The sequence below is a fragment of the Musca domestica genome, unplaced genomic scaffold (assembly GCF_030504385.1).
Source record: "Musca domestica strain aabys unplaced genomic scaffold, Musca_domestica.polishedcontigs.V.1.1 15, whole genome shotgun sequence".
NCBI classification, from domain to species: Eukaryota; Metazoa; Arthropoda; class Insecta; order Diptera; family Muscidae; genus Musca; species Musca domestica.
In genome coordinates this window covers 5,823,800-5,846,524 of record NW_026712207.1, presented here as the reverse complement: position 1 = coordinate 5,846,524, position 22,725 = coordinate 5,823,800, and the positions used below count along the sequence as shown (strand labels likewise).

The 22,725-nt window shown below is 33.8% G+C and overlaps 1 protein-coding gene across 1 annotated transcript in view; it reads left to right on the top strand.

The window, feature by feature from the left end:
• The window catches only part of LOC101888212 (glutamate receptor 1), a 191,261-nt gene that overhangs the window by 144,154 nt on the left and 24,382 nt on the right, over positions 1-22,725 (top strand). Inside the window, exon 13 of the mRNA XM_059119588.1 lies at positions 18,022-18,266. Within this exon, the coding sequence (XP_058975571.1) occupies positions 18,022-18,266 (245 nt within the window). The remainder of the gene's footprint in view (positions 1-18,021; positions 18,267-22,725) is intronic.

Here is a 22,725-nt window from a genome sequence, read left to right as displayed (position 1 = left end):
CACATTTTATAATTTAAAGGTCCTTTAAATTATTTTTAAAAATCAATATTTTATAACTTTAAATATCCTTTAAAAATTATTATTAAAACCCACATTTTACAAATTTATAGGTCCTTTCAATTATTTTTAAAAATCCACGTTTTATAAATTTGTAAGTCCTTTAGATTTTTTTTTTTAAATCCAAGTTTTTTTGTGCCGAATGGTCGATGAAAAAGTATATTTAAAAAATCCATTTCTGCGGTTCAATATTCTTTGAAAAAAATTTCTTCAATATCAATATTTTGGATCCTTTAAAACTTTAATGTCCTTTGGAAAAAATAGATTCACGTTTTATAGTTCTAATGGTCCTTCGAAAAAATATTTTATAAAAATCCACGTTTTGTGACTCAAATGGACCTAGAAAAATGTTACAAAAATCAACATTTTATGGCTCTACTGATCTTTGAAAAAATATTTTAAAAAATCCATGTTTTAAGGATCTAATAAACCTACTAAAAATTTAAAAAGAAATCCAGGCCCTAACAGTCTCTAAAATGCAAGTTAGAGGTTTAAATATACTTAAAAAACCCCCTATTAAACACATAAAATAATACAGGGAAAATCCAACAGTTTATGGAAGTAGATCTATAAATAGAAGACAAGTGTATCGGCATTTTGATAGTTTACATCGCTAAGTAACTCGAATAGAGCGGGCAAGTTCCCCCCTCTTCCACATTTTTTTTTTTTTTAAATTTTCAGACTAAGTTCTTATACTCTCAGCAATATGGTTTATATAATTTATATTTCATATAAAGTGAAGGAAGTAGTCGATATAGTCCAAACCTGGCACGTCACAATATTTATATCATATTTATTTAGGACCGATAGGAAATAAACAATAACAATATTGGCCCACTCCTTTTGAACCAACTCCATAGAGGGTCAACAATTTGAGTAATCATAACATAAGTCAAAATATATTTAAATTCTTAAGGTTATGCTAATATTTTAAAAAGCCATGATATAGTGTCTTCCTTATCTTGTACATTTTTTTTTTTTAATTAAGCAAATATTGTTGCTCGGAATATTCTAAAAAATAATTTTAAGGCCCAAAACTGTCCCTCGAAAATTCCTCTCAAATATATTCCTCATTTATCAGATAAAAGTTTTGATAGACGTTCAAAATTTTTTTATGACTCAAATACCTGCTAGTGAAGGCTGAGACACCTTTCAATTCCATTCTGCATCCTTTGTTTCAATTGAGGGTTTTTTTTTTTGTAAAAAAGAAAATCTTTAATATGCAATCCAACCATGTGACACATTTCTTATGGGTTCATAAACATTTCATTTTCTGTTTGACAATTCAATTTAAATTTAAAAAAAAAAAGACAAACGCACACACTCACACAGACTCAAGTTGCAACAGTCTGCAGTATGATATCATAAAACTTAGTAAATTGAAATCTTTTTTTCTTTTTTTCTTTGCAACCGCCAACCACACACCACACTTGTCTCTGCAACTTTCTTCTAGCATTCCATTCGATTTCGATTATTGATCCCAATATATTTCTGTGCATTGCTACTCCCTCTCTTTCACTCCTCGGGTTTTGCAGTCGTTGCAGTGCAGTGTCACTTGGCTTTTTCGTTTGTGCAATCAGTATAATTTCTCTACTTTCTCACTTCCATTCCAATCATTTTGCATCCGTAACAATTTGCATATTTCCATAGCCAACAACAACAACAACAACAACAGCGATGATGACGACTACGAAAATATCAAAAAGAAAAATTTTGTGTTTCTTTGGGGTCGGGGTGTGTGTGTGTTTGACACACACACACACGAGCGCGTAGCGAACTAATGGCTTCTGGTTAAGACAGAAAACACATATTTTGTGGAACTCCGGCTGCATTCAGTTGAGAAAAACTGACAAACCAAGCCAAAGGACTGGCGGGGCCCAAAAACTTTATTTTGTGTGTGTGTGTGTTGGTAGGTTTGGTTGTATTTTTTTCCGCTGTGACATTTGACTGATGTGCGGTGCAATTAGTTTTGACAAGGAAATGCAAACGACAATCTCTGCGCTCTCATTTAATGTATGCTGTGACACGCATATTTACTTGTCACAAAGCCCACATCGCAGATATTTGAGTTAGCAGGCGAACCCAGAGAGAGGGAGAGTCAGCCAACCTACCAGCCATCCAGCTAACCAACACCGCTAACCCTGTTTGTATCTACTTTAAGGCTTGGCAATTGTCAGCAGCAACAACAGCATCAGTGAAATATTTTCCCGGTTTGTTTGAGCCTTTATCCGCTGCAAATGCTCGAGCGAGAGTGTCGCATATCATGGCAAAACTGTTGACGCTGTCATCGTCCTGTCGGCTGGTGTCTATCGTTTTAACATTCCAACGCCATACGTTATATGTCTCCAGCCAGCTTTCACTGGAGTGTCGCTGATTTGTGTTTTGTTTCTGCAATATTTTAGTGGGGTATCGCAAATGTTTTGATTTCATGAATTCTTAAAGGCAATAAGGCTCATTCGAAATGTTGTTTCAAAACGACACACATTTCCATAAATGCGAGGAGGAGGTTGCGGCAATTTCCTGGGTTATTGGAAAATTTAATGGATGAAATTTGATTGAAAATGAAAAATATTTAATTAAAAAATTTAAAACAGATTCAAACCCGAACAATTGTTGGGTTCCATGGTTATTTGCTTTTGTACCGGTTGACCTACAAAATATGTTTGAGACTCGATTAATTCAGCAGGCATATAACAAAAAATAGGTCACCAAGAATTTGTTATTTTCGAACCGTAAATCCTTAAAAAAGAAGAGTAAATTGTTTGTTTGTTTAAAAAAATTCCTAATAACCAAAAAAAATCTCAAAAATGCCACGATATCTGTCATTTTTATCTGAAAAAAATAGGCTCAAGGAAACAAGAATAATTCTACTACGATTCCTTGAAAATATCATTAAAAATTGGTTCGATTTTCTTAAAAATCGACTTTAACAGTCTTTTAATAGCATTTCTTTGCAATTATTGGATTATCGTTCGAATAATCCATAAAAAATATTTAAAAAAGAAACACACGATTATTATTCCATTTAAAATTTTTTTATAAAAATTTGATAGTCCTACAAAAAAATTAATTCATATTTCTCTTTTAGTTCTCCTTCATCAAAAAATATTTAAAGATTCACGATTATCCATTAGTTCTTCAAAAATATTTAAACAAACTAAGATTTTCGGTCTGAGAATCCCTCGAAAATTTTTAAGAACTATTGTTCTTAAAAATCAGCCGAACAATCCATATCCTCTATTACAATTGAAAATATTCCTAAAAAAAATCACATTTATAGAATTTATAGACCTTCAAAATAGATCCCTAAAAATCTTCACGTCTTGTCTAGTAATCTACCTTGAAATATTCTTAAAATATCCCCGATTGTCGATTTTTGTCACCCCAAAAATAATCCTAAAAATTCACTTATATGAGTCTGACCTTGCCTAAAATATTCTTTAAAAGAGCATAGATTATTGATCTGAAAGTATCTCTTGATAATCACATTACGATTATCTGTCTGAAAGTCTGACTTAGAAATTCTTTAAATATCCGAAGTTATCAGTCTGTTGAACCAAGATTTTCCGTCTTATAGTCCTTCGAAATTAGTCCCAATAAATCTTCCAATTTATGTCTGACAGCTTTCATAGGACATACTTGAAAAATCCTGAATTGTTTGTCTGATAGTCTCCTTAAAAATATTTCTTTAAATTTAGGAATATTGACTTGGCAGATTTTCTAAAATATTCTTCTTCTACAATTATATGTCTTATAGTCTCTTAAAAAATCAATCTGAATATCTACTCAAAATTATGCTTGAATTTTCCGATTATACATTTTATAGTGCCCATATAAATATTCTAAAAAATTCCAAATATCCTTGAAAATATATTTTAATATTCACGAATATCGGTTATTTAGACTGGCTATTTTCATACCCTCCACCTTGGAAAGGAGGGTTTATTAACTTTTGTCATTCCTCTAAACCTGTTAACTTTTGTCAATCTAAACCCTCTAAATATCCGTCATAGACCCAATAAAGTAGACATATTCATGATCAGCATAAAATTCCAGGTCGACATAACGATATCGGTCTCCCGGTCTGTCTGTCCGACTGTTTGTTGATGTAGCCCACATTAATTGAGGCAGAGCTTGACTACTTGGCAAAGTTGTTTGACTGGTGTCTAGGATGGTTTGTATTGGAAATGAGATATATTGTTCCACGATATTTGGTATTTTGATAGTTTCAGCCCTCGAATTTGTCTTAAAAGTGGTATTTGTAGTTCGTTATGGGTTCTAGCTCTGGTGGCGGAACATTATATGTATAGGTCCACGTTTTCGTAATGCCGCTATATAAGGTATCTTCCGATATTCGGTATTTTTATGTTTTTTTTTTGCTACATTTTTCCAATAAATGGTATTTGTTGTTTGTGATGGCTTCCAGTTTTGGTGGCAGAACACTTGTTATTTTCGCAGTGCCTCTATATAAGTATACCTATATTGGTGATTTTATCCACATTTTTCCACGTATTTGTCTAAAAATTGGTATTTGTAGTTCGTTATGGGTTCTTTCATCGTTGTATTTATAGGTCCACGTTATCGTATAGACTCCATATAAGGGTATCCCCCTAAAATTGGTATGTTCATGGTTTTAGCCAATGTTTCCACGGAATTGTCTAAAAATTGTTATTTGTAGTTCGTAAAGGGTTCTAGCTCTGGTAGCAGAACATTGAAAATATTTACGTCCACATTTTCCTATGGCACACATATAACACTATCTTCGGATATTCGATATTTTGACCATTTAAGCGACATTTTTTAATTGGTTTGTGTGAATTTTTTTTGTACTTCAAAATGGGTTCTGCAACCAAGCGCCAACGGTTTCCATACAACGGTTCGGTATTTAATATTTGATATATAGACCGATATTCGGTCCTTTCATAATCCTAGTCACATTTACCCACATAATTATGCCAAATTGGGTATTTAAGACTAGCAATATGTTACAATCTTTGTTAAAAAAAATAGTCTTTATGGACTCCGGTTTTGGTATGACCTCCATATAACGGCTCCAACCACTTTATTGTTTTTTTTTTTTTTTTTTTTTGGAAACTCTAACTGCATTCTCCTACCATATCACTAGAGTTTGTAGTTTAAAGTGGAACACGTTTGAATCCAGATACTTTTGCAGTAAAAAGTTTTCTTTGCCTGATGGTCTAATGTATTGGAAGTTATTTTTGTTTAAATCTGCAATTATCCTTCATATATCCTCTTTTAAAAGATTCTTAGAAAATCCATACAAATAGTCTGGTAGACTCCTTTTCAATATTTTTGAAACATTCACGATTAGTGCTCTGCTAGGCTTGCCTTAAATCTTGTTAAGAAAGTGGTTATCGTTCTGAAAGCCTATCTTAAACAAATCTTAAAAAATCTAGGATTGTGGGCTTGATAATCTCCGAAAAAAAAATTTCTTAAAAATATACGATTGACGATCTTCGAGTATACCTCGAAATATTCGTACAAACCCAATATATGAATTTAATTGAAATATAAGAAATATCAATATTTTTTACAATTTCACGATTACCGGTTTGGAAGTCCCCGAAAGAATAAGTAATTATTGCCATAATATTTTCCCTAGTCTCTCCAACAAAATTCATTCTAGGCTTCTTAAAATATTCTTCAAATATTTATCGCCATTTATGATAGCCCTGCAAAGAAAATTCTTAAAAATTCCACAGTCTTTCCAGAAATTGCCTTAAAAGTCCATGAATATAAAGTAGAGAGTAATTTAAATATATTCTTAAAAAATAAGATTATCTGATTGATTGATTGCCCCTCGAAAATATGTATAGGTAAAATCAACAATAATTAGTCTGATAGCCTTTCAAATCAGAACTCAATATTAACAAGTAAAAAGCTGTAAGTTCGGCCGGTCAAATTGAAATAGTTCCGGTAAATAATGTCGCTAAATTCATCAAAATACCGAATAATGTTATATGGGGCTATATGAAGACGTGGACCTGCACAGACAATTTTCTGTCATAGGCTGAAGTATTCATAACGAAATTCAAATACCAAATTTGAAATAGTTCCGGTAAATAGTGTAGCTAAAATCATCAAAATACCGAATATCGGGAGATACCGTCATATGAGGGCTATACGAAGACGTGGACCTACTTGGCTCATTTTCTGTCTTTGAAACAATTCCGGTAAATAATGTCGCTAAAATCATCAAAATACCGATTATCGGTAGGTACCATTATATGGGGCTATACGAAGACGTGGACCTGAACAGACAATTTTCTTTCTTAGGCTGTAGTATTCATTACTAACTTCAAATACAAAATTTGAAATATTTCTGGTAAATAATGTCTCTAAAATCATCAAAATACCAAATATCGGGAGGTACCGCTATATGGGTACTATACAAAAACGTTTATCTACATGGCCCATTTTTAATGCCAAAAGTCCTGCAGATATAATGCATATTTGAGTAAAATTTTATCAACCTACTTCATATCATTCGGAAGCTAGAGTGATTTCCACAGACGGACGGACGGATAGACGGGCAGGAGGACGGACATTGATAAATCGATATAGAACTTTATGCTGATCAAGAATATATATACTTTGTGGGTTCTAAAATGTATATTTCGAGGTGTTACAAACGAAATGACAAACTTAATATACCCTCCATACTATGGTGGAGGGCATAAAAATAAATATACTCAATAAAAGGTCTAATACCCCTACACAAAATTTTAGACAATATTTATTTTTCCCTCAAATGATATTTTTAAATCTTTTCTTTATTTCAAAATTCTATCGACTCTCCCAAAAATTTATTTTTATCTCGTTGCCCTGCCAACATGTCTATTTCTTTAAAATGTCTTAAATCAATTTCATTTCAATTCAAATATCAATTATGAATTATTAATTTTCACAAGAAAAAAATCCACATATAAAGAAATAAGAACTCATAATACCCTCCCAAAATAAACCTTTTTTTTTCTTTGAATCTGAGCAACAACAAGAAGCAGTAATTCGATATCCTTGAACAACTCTCAATAAATACCAGGCAAAAAAACCCTTAGATTTTGTGGTTGGTTATAACGATGGCAAGCAAATAATGAATACGTTCTCCCTTTATGCGAAAATTGAAGAACGAAAAGAAATGAACAGCAAAAATCACAAATAAGCATATTTTTCACTTTGGTGATTTCACACAACTCAGAGGAAAACCCAATCACAAGAAAATTGTTAATGCCGAGCTGAGTGAAAACAAAACAAAACAACGCAGAAAAAAATAATGTTTCGCATACTTCATGCAGTTAGTTTCCTACAGAGCTGGTGCTACATATCTCCTTCCAGTCTCCCTCCCGCTGATATCTTTCTTATTTGCACAGCCAAAACCAAGCTTTTGTGCTCATAATCATAAATGTATGTATGTATGCAATACAATGTCTATACACACACATACATGCAAACTGCTTTTAAACATTAACATTCATTTGAATGTGCTGTTGTATATGTGAATGTGCGATGAGGGGGGGAGGGTTCGTATTGCTGTTTTGGGGATATAAAAAAGATGTACTTGAAAATTCCAAAGGATTTTAATAAATTGCTTGATTCTACCAACGTGCACTGAACTCTGGGGTATCTTGGGGTCTACTGTCAGCACGTAAGGGATATTAGGTTGAATACTTTGTCATATATATCTGTCTGTTACTAGGAATGCCAAAAGTGGCACATGTGCCTACCAAATTTTTGATGGTTCCTAGTGACCATTTGACCCATAGTTTTTATTTTTCAGAATTTCTTAAAGTACACTTTGACTGATTTTTTTAATGAAATTCTTTCAAAGACTCAACATGGACCTTAAGCAAAATGTTCACACACTAGACTATTAATTCTGATTTTTATGGAATTTTTTCTAAGGTGCCCTTAGTTATATAATAGTATTAGCAGTTGTAATTGGGAAGAGATTAAGACCTATTATTGCGTATTTAAAAAAAATATATATATATTTTTTGATCCAAAATATCAAATTCGACGAGTAAACAAGTTTAAAAGCTGAAAGCTCGGCCGGGTCGAACCTTGAATATCCTCCACCTTTTGGAAAGAATTGGAAACTTAAAAAAAAACATGTTAAATGGAATTAGTCGATATTGCCGACAGCTGCATACCCTCAGCTAATATTCGGTTTTTTAAATATATTTTTCATAGGAGAGGTTCTGAAAGGGTGGGTCAATATTTTCTATTCCGTATCTGACATAAGTCTGATAAAAACCAGTGAAGAAATCCTTAAAGTCGGACAGGGACGACTTTATGATACCATACACCACTTTGCTAATTAAGTAGAACTCCGCATAACAATTAAAAGTTTTTATGGGAGAATTCAATCATACAGGCTATGATTATAATTATAATTTAAAGTTCAAAAGACTAAATATGCCGAAGCATTTGTATCTTTTAAATTCGGCCTTGTATTGCCCATTTGGTGCAAAAATAATTTGAAATCAGATAAAGATATATATGGGAGATATATCCAAATCTCAACCGATCTCGATAAAATTTGGCAAAGATATTTTTGAGCCGTATTTGATATATTTCCCTAAATATCGTTGTTACGGAGTGTATATTACGGATAAACAGTATATATGGGAGCTCTAGCTATATCTGAACCGATCTTCACCAAATTTGACATACTGGCTTTTAGACTCAATTCGATCGTAAGTGCCAAATTCCATCCCATTTGGACAAATATTAGACGTTTGGTGCACAATAAAAAGTAAATCGGACGAAGTTATGTATGGGAGCTATATCCAAATCTGAACCGATCTCGATAATATTTAGCAAATGTATTTCTGAGCTGTATTCGATGTATTTCCCCAAATATTGTTGTTACAGAGTGCTTATTACGGCCGCGGAGGACAAAAATAACAAATCGGACAAACAGTATATATGGGAGCTATAGCTATATCTGAACCGATTTCGATCAAGTTTGACATACTTTCAGGCCTAATTTGGGTGTATATGCAAAATTCCATATAATTCGGGCTCATATTATACGTTTGGTGCGCAATAAAAGGCAAATCGGACGAAGATATATATGGGAGCTATATCTAAATTTCGACCGATTATCTCCAATTTCAATAGGGTTCTATGCAGATCATCAAAAGGAACTATGGGTCTATCCCTGACCACCTTGTGGTGTAGGGTATAAATAGCGAATACAGGGTCACAGGCTGTAGTACCCCTTACGAACTGCAATTACGAAATTTGAAAAAAATCCGAAGAATAATGTCGCTTAAATCATTAAATTACCGAATATTTGAAAATACCGAATAGATACCCCGTTATATAGGGGCTATACGAATACCCAGACCAGCATATCCAATTTGCTGTAAGAGGCTGTAGTACCCGTTACGACACAAATAAAGAAATTTAGAACAATTCCGGTAAATAATGTCGCTTAAATCATTAAAATACCGAATATTGTGGAGGTATCGTTATATGGGAGCTATACAAAATCGTCGCCCTGCATAGTCAATTTTCTATAATAGCTTGCAGTATCTATTAGGAACTTCAAACACATACTTTGAAATAATTCTGGTTTATAATGCCGCTAAAATAATTAAAATACCGGATATAGGGAGGTACCGTTACAGGGTGAGAAAAAAAACTACAACGAAGTCAAACGCCATAATTTTTAATTTTTTTTTTTTTTTTCATCGTATCCTGTATATGGGACCTATACGAGAATGTGGACCGGCATAGGCAATTTATTGCCACAGGCTTTATTATCTATGAGAAACAGCAAATACGAAACTTGAACCAATTCCGGGGAAAAATGTCGCTTAAATCATCAAAATGCCGAATATCGTGAGGTACCGTTATATGGGGCTATACCAAAACAGGGACCTATATGGCCCCTTTTTCCATACCAAAACACATACAGAAATAATATTTATTTGAGTTCGGAGGCTAGACTGATTTCCACAGATGAACGGACATCGCTAAATCAACATAAAAAGCTAATCAAGAATATATATTTACTTTGTGGGGTCTAAAATGTTTATTTCGAGGTGTTACAAACGGAATGACAATCTTAATATACCCTCCATACTATGGTGGTGGGTATAAATATAGAATAGAATAGAAACCGTTTCAAATTATGCTAAAATCTTAAAAATACCGAATATAAGGCGTTACCGCTATTTAGTGGTCTATACGAAGACTTGGACCTTCATAGGCAATTTATTGTCACAGGCTATAGTACCTATTTGTAACTGCAAAAACGAAATTTGATACAATTCCGGTGAATGATGTCGCCTAAATAATCAAAATACCGATTTGATGTACAGATAATTAGGGGTCATGCGAAGACCTGGACCTGCATAAACATTTATCTGTTATAGCTTGCGGTACTCATTATGAACTGTAAATACGAAATTTTAAATAATTCCGGTCTATAATGCCGCTAAGTTATTAAAACACCGAATACAGGGAGTTACCGTGATGTGGGCGCTATACGAAGACTTGTGCCTGCATATGCAATTTTTGTCGTAGGGTGGTACTACACGAACATAAAATACGATATTACGAACATTAAATGCGAACTTTGAAACCATTCCGGTACATAGTATGGTGGAATGTATAAAAATAATAGACGCATAAGATCAATACCACTTCACCCTTAAGCTTAAAATTATCAAGGGTCAATTTTATTTATAATTTTTCCTTGGGTCCTGAACTGTGGATACACAGAATGTGGTTAATAATTCCTGATATAGAAAAAACAGCTTATTTTTCTATGCACTTTCCTCTATTAAAGGTCCTTGTCCGTCAACATCAATGTTAACTCTTAAATTTCACTACAACAAAAAATTTTTCCATTCTTCCAAATATTCCCACCACCACCCCAATGTGAAAATGAACTCATGCTATACGATGCAAATCCTATGTGTGCGTGTTATATTCCCTAAGACCCCATGGCTTATATTTCACATTCGCACATATAAAACGGAAACTGGCATTCGGTATAAGTAGATGTGAATGTATGTTTGTCGTACACGAATACTCGGGTCGGCGATGATGGTTGTAAGCAAATTAAATTAAAATGATCTTCAATGCTACTATGTCAGTCAAGGCATTTGGAAAAAAAAGGACGACAACAACAAGTTTGACTCGATGGTGTTTTTGAACTTGTTGTTGTTGATATGTTTTTTTTTTTTTTTTTTTTTTTTTGGTACACATGTTGAGCTTTTGTTTTGGTAACCTCCCCCTTTCACCACTTCTTAATACACATTCCATTGCCAGTCTTAAAATAATGACGGTCGGATGGTTTGGTTGCTTGGTAGGATGGTCGGTTGGTTGGTTGGTGTAGGAAATGATTTTCTGCAAATCTTTTCCGTTTTCTTACAGTTGATTGAGGCATACACCAATGGTATGGTAATGTATTACTGTATGTGTGTTTACATGCATGTGTGAGGATGTGTGTTGGCGAATTTAAATGTTCATTTGTTTATGGTCCACCATGCGAGTGAGAGAGTGTAGACTCCCTCTTTACTCTCTCTCACACCCCATACTAATACGAGTTTAATTTAATTTAATGATGATATGTCTGAATGTTCTGTAAATTAGGATATGTGAGAGTATGTGTGTGTTGCTCTCCTTTTTTTGGTGTTGGGAATATTATCTGTGTCTGTCTGGGAGTGTGTGTGTTTTTTCTTTCTCTGCTGGCAAGAAAAATTGATAAAGCAAATTGTTTGTAATGTAGTCTTGCCATGGAATTTTACTTTCTCTGTTTAAATGAGTTTCGTTTTTGGAAAATTACAATAAAACTCCTCACATAGGAAGCACATCAAAGTATTTCTAATTAAATGTATTTTTTGTGTTGAGAATCGTGTACACATTTCAAAAAAGCTCTTTACTTGTTTATTCAATTGCATTACTTTTGGCTAAGCAGATAAATTATTTAAGCAAATTTAATAAGTTAATACTATGGCAACATATCAGTTGGATATTTAATTTAGAATTGGAAAATTGTTATGTAATTCCCATGTGAATTGGTATATCCTCCACCATAGTATGGAGGGTATATTAAGTTTGTCATTCCGTGTGTAACACCTTGAAATATATATTTTAGATCCCACAAAGTATACATATGTATAGCATAAAATTCTATGTCGATTTAACGAAGCCAGCCCATCTATCTGCCAATCCGTCTGTGGAAATCACTCTAGCTTCCGAATGAATTGAAATAGGTTGAAAAAATGTTATTCAAATGTGTGTTTTGTCTGCCGGACTTTTGGTATTGAAAGTGAGCCACATGGATCCACGTTTTGATAGAGCCTCCATATAACTGTAGCTCCATATATTCGGTATTTTGATGATTTTAGCAACATTAGCCACCGGAAGAGGTTCAAATTTCGTATTTGTATTTCGTATCGTAATAGGTACTAAAGCCTATACTATTGCGTATGCAGGTCCACGTGACAGTAAATTGTTTATGGAGGTCCAGGTATATATTTGAAGTTCCTAATTGGCACTACAGCCTGTGACAGAAAATAATCTATGCAGGTCCAGCTCTTCTCATACAAACCATATATCGGTACTTCCCTACATTTGGTGTTTTGAGGATCAGGAATTGGTTTCAAGTTTCGTTTAAAGTTCCTAATGGACACTATAGTCTATGTCAGAAAAATGTCTATGCAGGTCCAGGTTCGAATACCCGTATGACGTTACCTCCCTATATTCGGTATTTCGATGATTTTAGTGACATTATTTACCGCAATTGTTTCAAATTTGGTGTTTGAAGTTCGTAATGGGTACTACAGCCTATGACAGAAAATTGTCTGTGCAGGTCCACTTCTTCGTATAACCCCTAAATATCTGTACCTTCATATATTCGGTATTTTGATGATTTTAGCGACATTATTCACCGGAATGGTTTCAAATTTGATATTTGAAGTCCCTAAGGGAGACTACAGCCTGTGACGAAAATTGTCTATGGAGGTCCTGGTCTTTGTCTAGCCCCTTATATCGTTCCTAAATTCGGTATTTTTAAGGTTTTAGCGACATTATTCTCTGGAATTGTAATTTAAGTTCCTAATAAGTACTAAGCCTGTGACAGAGAATTGTCTATGCAGGTCCAGGTCTTCGTATTTTGACGATTTTGGTAGCAATATTTACTGAAATTATTTCAAATTTCGTATTTAAAGTTTCTAATGAGCACTACAGTCTGTGACAGGTCCAGGTCTTCGTATACAGTCCATATATTGGCACCTCCCTACATTCGGTATTTTAATCATTTTAATAAAACTATTCACCGAAATTGTTTCAAATTTCGTATTTAAAGTTCCTAATGTGTACTACAGCCTAAGAGAGAAAATTACCTATGCAGGTCCTGATCTTCGTATACACCCCATATATTGGTACATTCCGTATTTTGATAATTTTGGCTACATTATTCACCGGAATTTTTTTCAGTATCAGATTTGAATATTGTAATGGCCTGAAAAAATTGTCCATGCATGTGAACGTCTTCAGCAGAAGAAACGTTTTCAGCAGAATTTTTAACGGATTTTATTTTTTTATTTTTATTTTTATTTATTTTTTTTTTTTTTTTTGAAAATTTACAAATTCGTTCCAATTGATGGAGGTACTCAAAGTTCGGCGAGGCCGAACTTGCTGCTTTATTATTATTTATATATTTATTTATTTACTTTTTTTTGATAATTTCCAATTTTTTTTTTTTTTGAAATGGTGGATAGTATTCGATGAACGGCCGAACATAATAATTTAATCCTAATTTCTTACATCGTAATAATTTTGTAAAAAATAGATCAAGTTCGAATATGAGCAATGTCGGTCCAATCTTTCTAGTACCTCCCCTAGAAATGGTCAATATTTTTATAGAAAATTATTTACTTCATAGAACAAGAACGAATCTTCCAATTTTGTTCAAACATTTCAAATCCTAATATTAGTGCTAGATCGAGTGTTGTGCGTTTGTAAGGTTATTCATGGTTAAATTATGGGCCAAACTGAAAAATTTTGACTGTGAAACAAAACACGAAACTTGCGTTCTACCAAAATGATAATATAATAACATTTCCTTTAATTCCAAAATTTTTTGAGAAAATATTCTAGTAAAAGCTGAAAAGATTCATATAAAAAATCCAAAAACTTTTTCTGCTAGTCCTTGAAAAATATCCTCGCAACAACACTCTTCAAGTTGTCATGAATATAATAATAATAAGCAAAATGGTCCTCAAAAATTGCGCTTTAAAATACACAATTATCCTTTAAAAATATTATTTAAAAATCCTTCAAATATATATATATATATATATATGCATATATATATATATTTTTTTCTTTTCTTTTTTTTTGTTGAAAATCCACGAACATTGGTCTATTCTTTAACAATCTCTCATTATTGAGTTTCTGGTTACTTGAAAATATATTCAAGAAAAATCCAAATGTTTATTGGTCTATTAGTCCTTGAAAATACTCCTTAAGAGACCATGTTTATAGATCTGTCGTTGAAAAGATATACTTTAAAAATCGATTATTGGCCTGAGAGTCCTTCAAAAAAAAATTCTTAAAAATCCATGTTTTTTGGACCTTGAAAAAATATTCTTTAAAAATCGGTGATTTTTGGTCTGAGAGTCCTTCAAAAAATATTCTTTAAAAATCGGAGATTTTTGGTCTGAGAGTCCTTCAAAAAATATTCCTTAATTATCCACGATTATTGGCCTGAGACTCTTTAAAAAATATTTCTTAAAAATCCACGTTTATTGGATCTCGAAATAATATTCTTTAAAAATCGGTGATTTTTGGTCTGAGAGTCCTTCAAAAAAATATTCTTACTATATCCACGATTACTGGCCTGAGAGTCCTTTAAAAATATTCATTAAATATCCCAGGGGGTAACCGTGAGTATCTGACAGTCCTTCAATAAGTATTCCTTAAAAATTCACGATCATTAGCCCTAGAATCCCTAAAAAAATATTATATAAAAAGGTGCTACTATATGCCTGAGAGTCCTTAAAAAATTCAATAAATATCCACGAATATTGTCCTGAGTGTCCATCAACAAATATTCCTTATAAATCTACCTTTATTGGACCCTAAAAAATATTCTTTAAACATCAATGGTTATTAGCCTGAGAGTCCTTTATTCCTTAAAAATAAACTTTTATTGAACCTTAAAAATATTCTTTAAAAATCCACGATTATTGGCCTGAGGATCATTCAACAAATATTCCTTAAAAATCTACCTTTATTTGACCTTAAAAATTATTCTTTAAACATCTATAATTATCAATGGTTATTAGCCTGAGAGTCCTTTATTCCTTAAAAATAAACTTTTATTGAACCTTAAAAATATTCTTTAAAAATCCACGATTATTGGCCTGAGAGTCCTTCAACAAATATTCCTTAAAAATCTACCTTTATTTGACCTTAAAAATTATTCTTTAAACATCTATAATTATTGGCGTGAGAATCCTTTATTCCTTAAAAATACACCTTTATTGGACCCAAAAAATATTCTTTAAAAATCCACGATCATTGGCCTGAGAGCCCTTTAACAAATATTCTTTAAAAATCCACTTTTATTGGACCTTAAAAGATATTCTTTGAACATCAATGGTTATTGGCCTGAGAGTCCATCAACAAATATCCCTTAAAAATACACTTTTATTGGACCTTAAAAACATTCTTTAAAAATCCACGATTATTGGCCTGAGAGTCATTCATAAAATATTTCATAAAAATCCACGCATATTGGTCCTTGAACGAATTATTTTAAAACCCAAGATTGTTAGCCTGAGAGTCCTTCAAAAAATTTTCTTAAAAAACCACATTCATTGACCTGTTGGACTTCAGAAAATTAATAATTTCTTTAAAATCCACTTTTATTAGACTGCTGGTCCTAGAAATCCCATTTTAGTGGTCTGCTAATCTTTGAAAAATATATTATTTAAAAATCTGCGTTTATTTTTGTGGAGGTCCTTGAAAATATATTCTTTAAAAATCTGCGTTTATTTTTGTGGAGGTCTTTGAAAATAAATTCTTAAAAAATCCCGATCATTGGCCTGAGAGCCCTTAAAAGATAGTCCTTCAAAATCAACAATCGTTTGTTGGTCGGTCAAAATTGTGAATATTTGCGAATAAACAATCCCTAAAAAATGCGAAATAAGAATTCGATTCTCCTCGAATGTCAGCCTTTCCTGTCATTTCTCTTCTATCGTCAGGCTTTTTATGACGTTTTTCTGGGCCTTTTCTCATCGCTTCAACTTCTCCTTTAATATCAATGGTTATTAGCCTGAGAGTCCTTTATTCCTTAAAAATACACTTTTATTGAACCTTAAAAATATTCTTTAAAAATCCACGATTATTGGCCTGAGTGTCCTTCAACAAATATTCCTTAAAAATCTACCTTTATTGGACCTAACAATATTCTTTAAAAATCCACGATTATTGGCCTGAGGGTCATTCAACAAATATTCCTTAAAAATCAACCTTTATTGGACCTTAAAAGATATTCTTTGAACATCAATGGTTATTCGTCTGAGGGTCCTTCAACAAATATTCCTTAAAAATATACCTTTATTGGACCTTAAAAATATACTTTAAAAATTATTATATTCCTATTATTATTGGCCTGAGTCCTTCATAAAAATCCACATATATTGGTCCTTGAAAAAAATTCTTTTAAAATCCATGATTGTTAGCCTGAGAGTCCTTCAAAATTTTTTCTTTAAAAAACCACGTTCATGGACCTGTTGGACCTCAGAAAAATATTTTTTTTTTTTTAAATCCACTTTTATTAGACTGCTGGTCCTAGAAATTCCATTTTAGTGGTCTGCTGATCCTTGAAAAAATATTATTTAAAAATCTTTATTTATTTTATATTATGTCTTCTGCTTTTGAAAATTTTCTCGTCGGTTCAACTTCTCCTTTAATTTCAGGTTGAACTTTCTCTTCTTAATTCAAATATACTACAAATTCATCGTAACGTACTTTTTCGGATTAATTTCTCTTTCGAATTGATCGTTAAATGGACCAAGCAGATGAAATTAAAGATAGGAATCTGGAGAAGTTCAACACATTCAACCATTATGTGATCCGCTCCATATTTAAATAAATGTCTATATAGACAATTCTCTTCCAGGGGAAAAAATACTCAGAGGGAACTCCTTGTGTGGATTTTCATAAAAGTTCATTAAAAAATTGGCCTACTATTATCAAAATAATATGATTATCGGGAGGTACCGTTTTGTAAGGGATATATGTTACTTAGACTTATATAACAGTTCTCTTGCAGGGGGTAAAGTACTCACAAGGAACTCCTTTCGTGGATTTTAAGACAATTCCCTTGAAAAATGTGACTAAAATCATCGAAATACCGAATACAGAGGGATCTATATTATGGGGGCTATACACTCCCATATATAGCAGTTCTCTCTCAGGGCGTAAAGTTCTCACAGAGAACTCCTTGTGAACTAGTTGACCTATAAAGACTCACAAGAATTTCAGACAATTGCATTGAAAAATGTGGCTAAAATCATCAAAATACCGAATAGGGGGTGCCGTTATATGGGGGCTATTGATATCGATGTCGATACAGTGGACCATCTTCGCCCTTGACCTGCCTGCAGACAAAAGACAGATCGGTTCGAAATTTTAGCTTCCTATCTCTGTTCGTTTTAACTCTAGCGTGATGGTGGTGGGTATAAAAAGACGATGTTTTATCGTTCGATATCAAACGGGAACTAACTTTATTCATAGTACTTTCATAACTCTAAACCTTACTGGTTCCTATCAATTTTTTTAACACTCCGCCTCTCTCCCGATGATATTTTACAGCTTTACCAATTATTTATTTATATAGTTTTTCATTAAATTTTATATTTTTCATATATCCAATTGTTGTTTTACTCTCTCTCCTTCCTTTCATTGCAGAGATCCCAAATCGGTTTGCACAACAAAATGTGGGAGTACATGAACTCACGCAAACATGTCTTCGTCAGCACTTACGACGAGGGTATACGACGTGTCCGCACCTCAAAAGGCAAATATGCGCTGCTGGTCGAATCGCCCAAGAATGAATATGTAAATGCTCGAGAGCCCTGCGATACAATGAAAGTGGGACGTAATCTGGATACGAAGGGTTTTGGTATAGCCACACCGATTGGATCACCGCTCAAGTGAGTACACACATCACCGGGAGAGAAAAAAACAGACACTTGGAAGCCTTTCTTGCATGCATTTGTTTTTTTCTTTTTTTTTTTTTTTGATTGTACCAAGAATTTGTGGATAACAAGAAAACAAAAAGAGAGCCAGGGGACACAAGAACTACCATGTGAAAATATGTAATAGGATTACAAGGCAATAAATATTTTATTCGACAAGGACCAAGCGAGCGACCAACCGACGGACCCAGCAGGTCAACACAGATATGAAAACCTTACACGGAATATTTTCTTGTTTTCATGCTTTTTAAACCTTGTAAATCTTAAGCTCTCAGCGTATTAGCTGAAGTATATTTCCGTGGAATGGAAATGAATGTTGTTTGTATGATTTCCCCCCTTCAGTTTCGTTATTACTTTGGCCGAGATGGAGATTGTTGATTGGTGTGTACCTTTTTCAGGTTTCTACCAACACCACCACCAACACGCCGCGTGTGAGCAAGATTAATTCCATTCTTTTTATGTTCGTATTCCGTTTGTTATGTTATGCCTTTTTTCATTTATTCCAAGGTGATTGTTTGCACTCGTCACTTCAAAAGATGGCAGGTATTCTCTCTGTGTTATTCCATTTGTAAAGGTAAAATTCTCCAAAAAAAACTTAACAAGTTCTTGGAAATTTGCCATCTTAAATCTTAGCAAAGGAAGCGGCTAGGATTGGTCTTCACAACCCCATGATTTTTGAATGAAAAATTATTCTCAGAAAAATATGTTTCACCTGGAAATAAGTGATTGAATAAACAAAGTTGGTGTGTTTTCAAACATTAATAAACGTTTCTTATAGTCCCTAAAGTGATGTGAACAAGATTCTTAATATTAAACAAGTTAAAAAGCAGTAAGTTCGGTCTGGTCGAACTTCGAATACTCTCCACCATTTGGAACGAATTTGGAAATATTCAAAAAACTAAATTCTTAAAAAATTCAGTTAAAATTTTAAAAATATCGAATATAGCCGTTATAATGGCGTCTATTCCACGTGGACCTACATAGGCATTGTTTGTCATAAGCCATTACCATATTCAAATTCGAAACTTAAAATAAACGGTGAATAATGCAGCTAAAATCATCAAAATTTCGTATATACGGAGCTAGCGTTATATCGTAGCTGTACGAAGTCCTGGACCAGCATAGACAATTTTCTGTCATAGGCTGTAGCATCAATTACGAACTTCAAATATGACATCTCAAACAATTTCGGTGGGTATTGTACCTAAACTCGTCAAAATACCGAATATAGGGAGGTACTGATATATGGGGCCTATACGAAGACCTGGACCTGCAATGACAATTTTCTGTCACAGACTGTAGTTCCCATTACGAACTCTAAATACGTAATTTGAAACAATTCCGGTCAATAATGACGCTAAAATCATATCGAATTTTTGGAGGTATCGTTATATGGGGGCCATACGAAGACTTGAACCTGCATAGACAATTCTCTGTCTTAGGCTGTAGTATTCATTTTGAAATTCAAATATTAAATTTCAAACAATTTCCGTGAATAATGTCGTTAAAATCATCAAAATACCGAATATCGGGAGGTGCCTTTATATGGGGGCTATATGAAAACGTGGACCTACATTGCCTATTTACGAACTTAACCTGCCTACTGGAAAAATAAACATGTGTGCAAAATATTAGCCTTCTACCTCAATTCGTTCGAAAGATAGCGTGATTGCAACAGACAGACGGACGGACATGGCTAAATCGACTTAGAATTTTACGCTCATCAAGAATATATATACTTTGTTGGGTCTGGCATGAGTATTACGAGGAGTTACAAACGGAATGACAAAGTTAATATACCCTCCATAGTATGGAGGAGGGTATAACAATGCCAGAAATAGCATCACATTTTCGATTTCTTTGAATTGGTCACCCTTGGCACGAATTATGCCCTTCAAACGGTCAATGAAATCATCACACGCTGCCCGAATGTTGCTCTGCCGTATTTTGTCCCATTCCCGGCGCAGCGCTTGCTTGAGGTGATCGACACGTTGGTATTTTTTAGTGCCAACCTTGCTTTCCAAAATACTCCAGACACAATAGTTAGATATTCGGAGATTTTGGTGGCCATTGTGAGCTGAAAATGAAGTGATGGTGCTGAGTCCTGTTGGAATGTCTAAGATATGCGGCCAAAATTTTTGAGTACCCAACGGTTTAATACACCCACCAGAATAATTTCACGATAATATTCGGCATTTATTCAGATGCCACGGTCGATTAAAACGAGCGGAGAGAGACCATCGGCTGTTATGGCTGCCCATACCATCACCATGGCCGGCCCTTGAGTTCTGGTAGCCAACCGAAGGTGCACATTTTCAGCTGACCTCTTTGGCAAGTAAACACGATAATTTTGTTTGTTTGCAAACTGTTGGACAACGAATGTTTTCTCATCGGAGACGGAGGAAACCAAATTCGACAGTTCACCACTTTCGGCCAAGCGAAGCAACTCTTTAGCTCTTTTGAGTCTATTTTCTTTCCGTTGCGGTGTAAGTTCTTGCACTTTTTGGAATTTCAATGGCTTTAGCCCGAGCTCATTTTTCAATATTTGCCGAATGGAATATTGCGATATGTTCAGCTCACGAGCCATTTTTCGGCCACTGCGACGAGGGTTTCGAACAAGTCGCTTTATTTTCTGATGATGATTTTTTTTTCTTCCGCCCACTTCCTTGATGTCGGGCTACGCTACCAGTATCACACGGTAACGAGCGATTGTACGAGACACAAAAAATTTATTCACATTTAATTGCTGGAGTGTTCTAACGATAGCCACTTGTGGTTTTCCAGCCAAATATTAAGAAATCTCATTATCACGCTTGAATTCCATTACGAATAACTTTTTTTTTTTGGAAAATTCTCACCAAAATGCTTTTACATATATGCTTGTAAACAATATAATGAGCTGTCACTGGATTAATATTAACAGCTGTCGGACGGAGGGCTTGGAAATGACAGTAGTCCGAAATTGGTTGCAGTTTTTTCATCTCACCCTGTATGTAATCAATTTTGGTTTGTAAAAAGAAAACTCTTTTGTTTCCCACAAATTCAGCATTTTTGGTGTCTTATCGATTTGAAATTTTTATTTCTAAAAGAAAGGCCATAGTCGTGCGGGACCGACCTTGTGATACCTTACAACGCCACAATATGTTACAAGCCCCCTTATGTCCAAATCCATTTTGGACGATTTCGCTTTTGAAATTATGTCTCGGAGCACTGCCCAGATATTATCCTTAGCATTGTGACCAGGGACATTTGCCCAATATTTACGCACTCCGTCGTGCTGTTAGTTGTTGGGGTCCATTTTACAGCTAAATATAATCCAATGGTTATCCATGCTAGAATTCTTCCCTGTCCCTAACCCTCTTCTCAAGCGTATTGATTGGATTCAATTATGCGATAAAGATTTTTTTCGGTTTTTGGTTAATTTAAACTCCTAAATATTTTGCGATCATCTCCAAAAGTAAGAGGCCCCGCTGTATCTCCACATTCAGAATCATCTATATGATTTGCTTGTCTACGATATTTGGCGTTATTCATCAACGAAATCAAATGTTGGTCCATTTCAAGCCTAAATATATTGCAGAAATTTGTGAAAACTTGTGAAATTTTTCGTGAGGATCGGAAAATATTGCAATCTGTATACATTTTGTAATATTTTGTAAGGTAAAAATATTACAAAATATACACTTCAATATTTTAAGTCAAACTGAAAAATCGCATGCGATAAAAAATATGAAAAAATAACAAAATGTCACAAAATGCTTCGGCATTTTTTATGCGATTTTTTTAGATTTTATTCTTTTATGCCAAAAGGACATTCTGAATTGACAAAATTTGTCAAAATCGGTACAGCCAATCTTGAAATATTAGCATCGTAGCTAACATCCCCTTCCTTTGCATATATATACTGTATATATTTCGCTATATATATCCGATATTTTTACTATCGGCATCGACGTAACAGTCAGAATTCATCATTTCGACTATTTTTGATTTCGCCGGCATTAAAAATATTCGCGGTTTAATGGAAAATTTGACTTTTATTTAAAACAAATGTTATGGTCTATTAAACCCACTAAATATTACCCGATGACCACCAAAATTGGAAGGCTTCTGTACAGCTCTATGCTCTAGCCCTTCGATTGGTCTTTAATTGCGACCTGTAGAGCAACTGCAAAATCAGAATTTTTTTCCGTTTTTGGTCCATTTCAACCCCTAAATATAATGCGATCATCTCCAAAAGAAGTAGGGTTCTATTCTGACCATAACCCCACCTCCATTTTCAATTTCGTGAGGATCGCTGGAATAATTTTAAGAGCTTTCGGATGAGTGGCTTAGAAATGACAGCAGTCTGAAGTTGGTTGCAGTTTTTTTTAATCTCACCCTGTATATAGACAATTCTCTTCAAGGGGGTAAA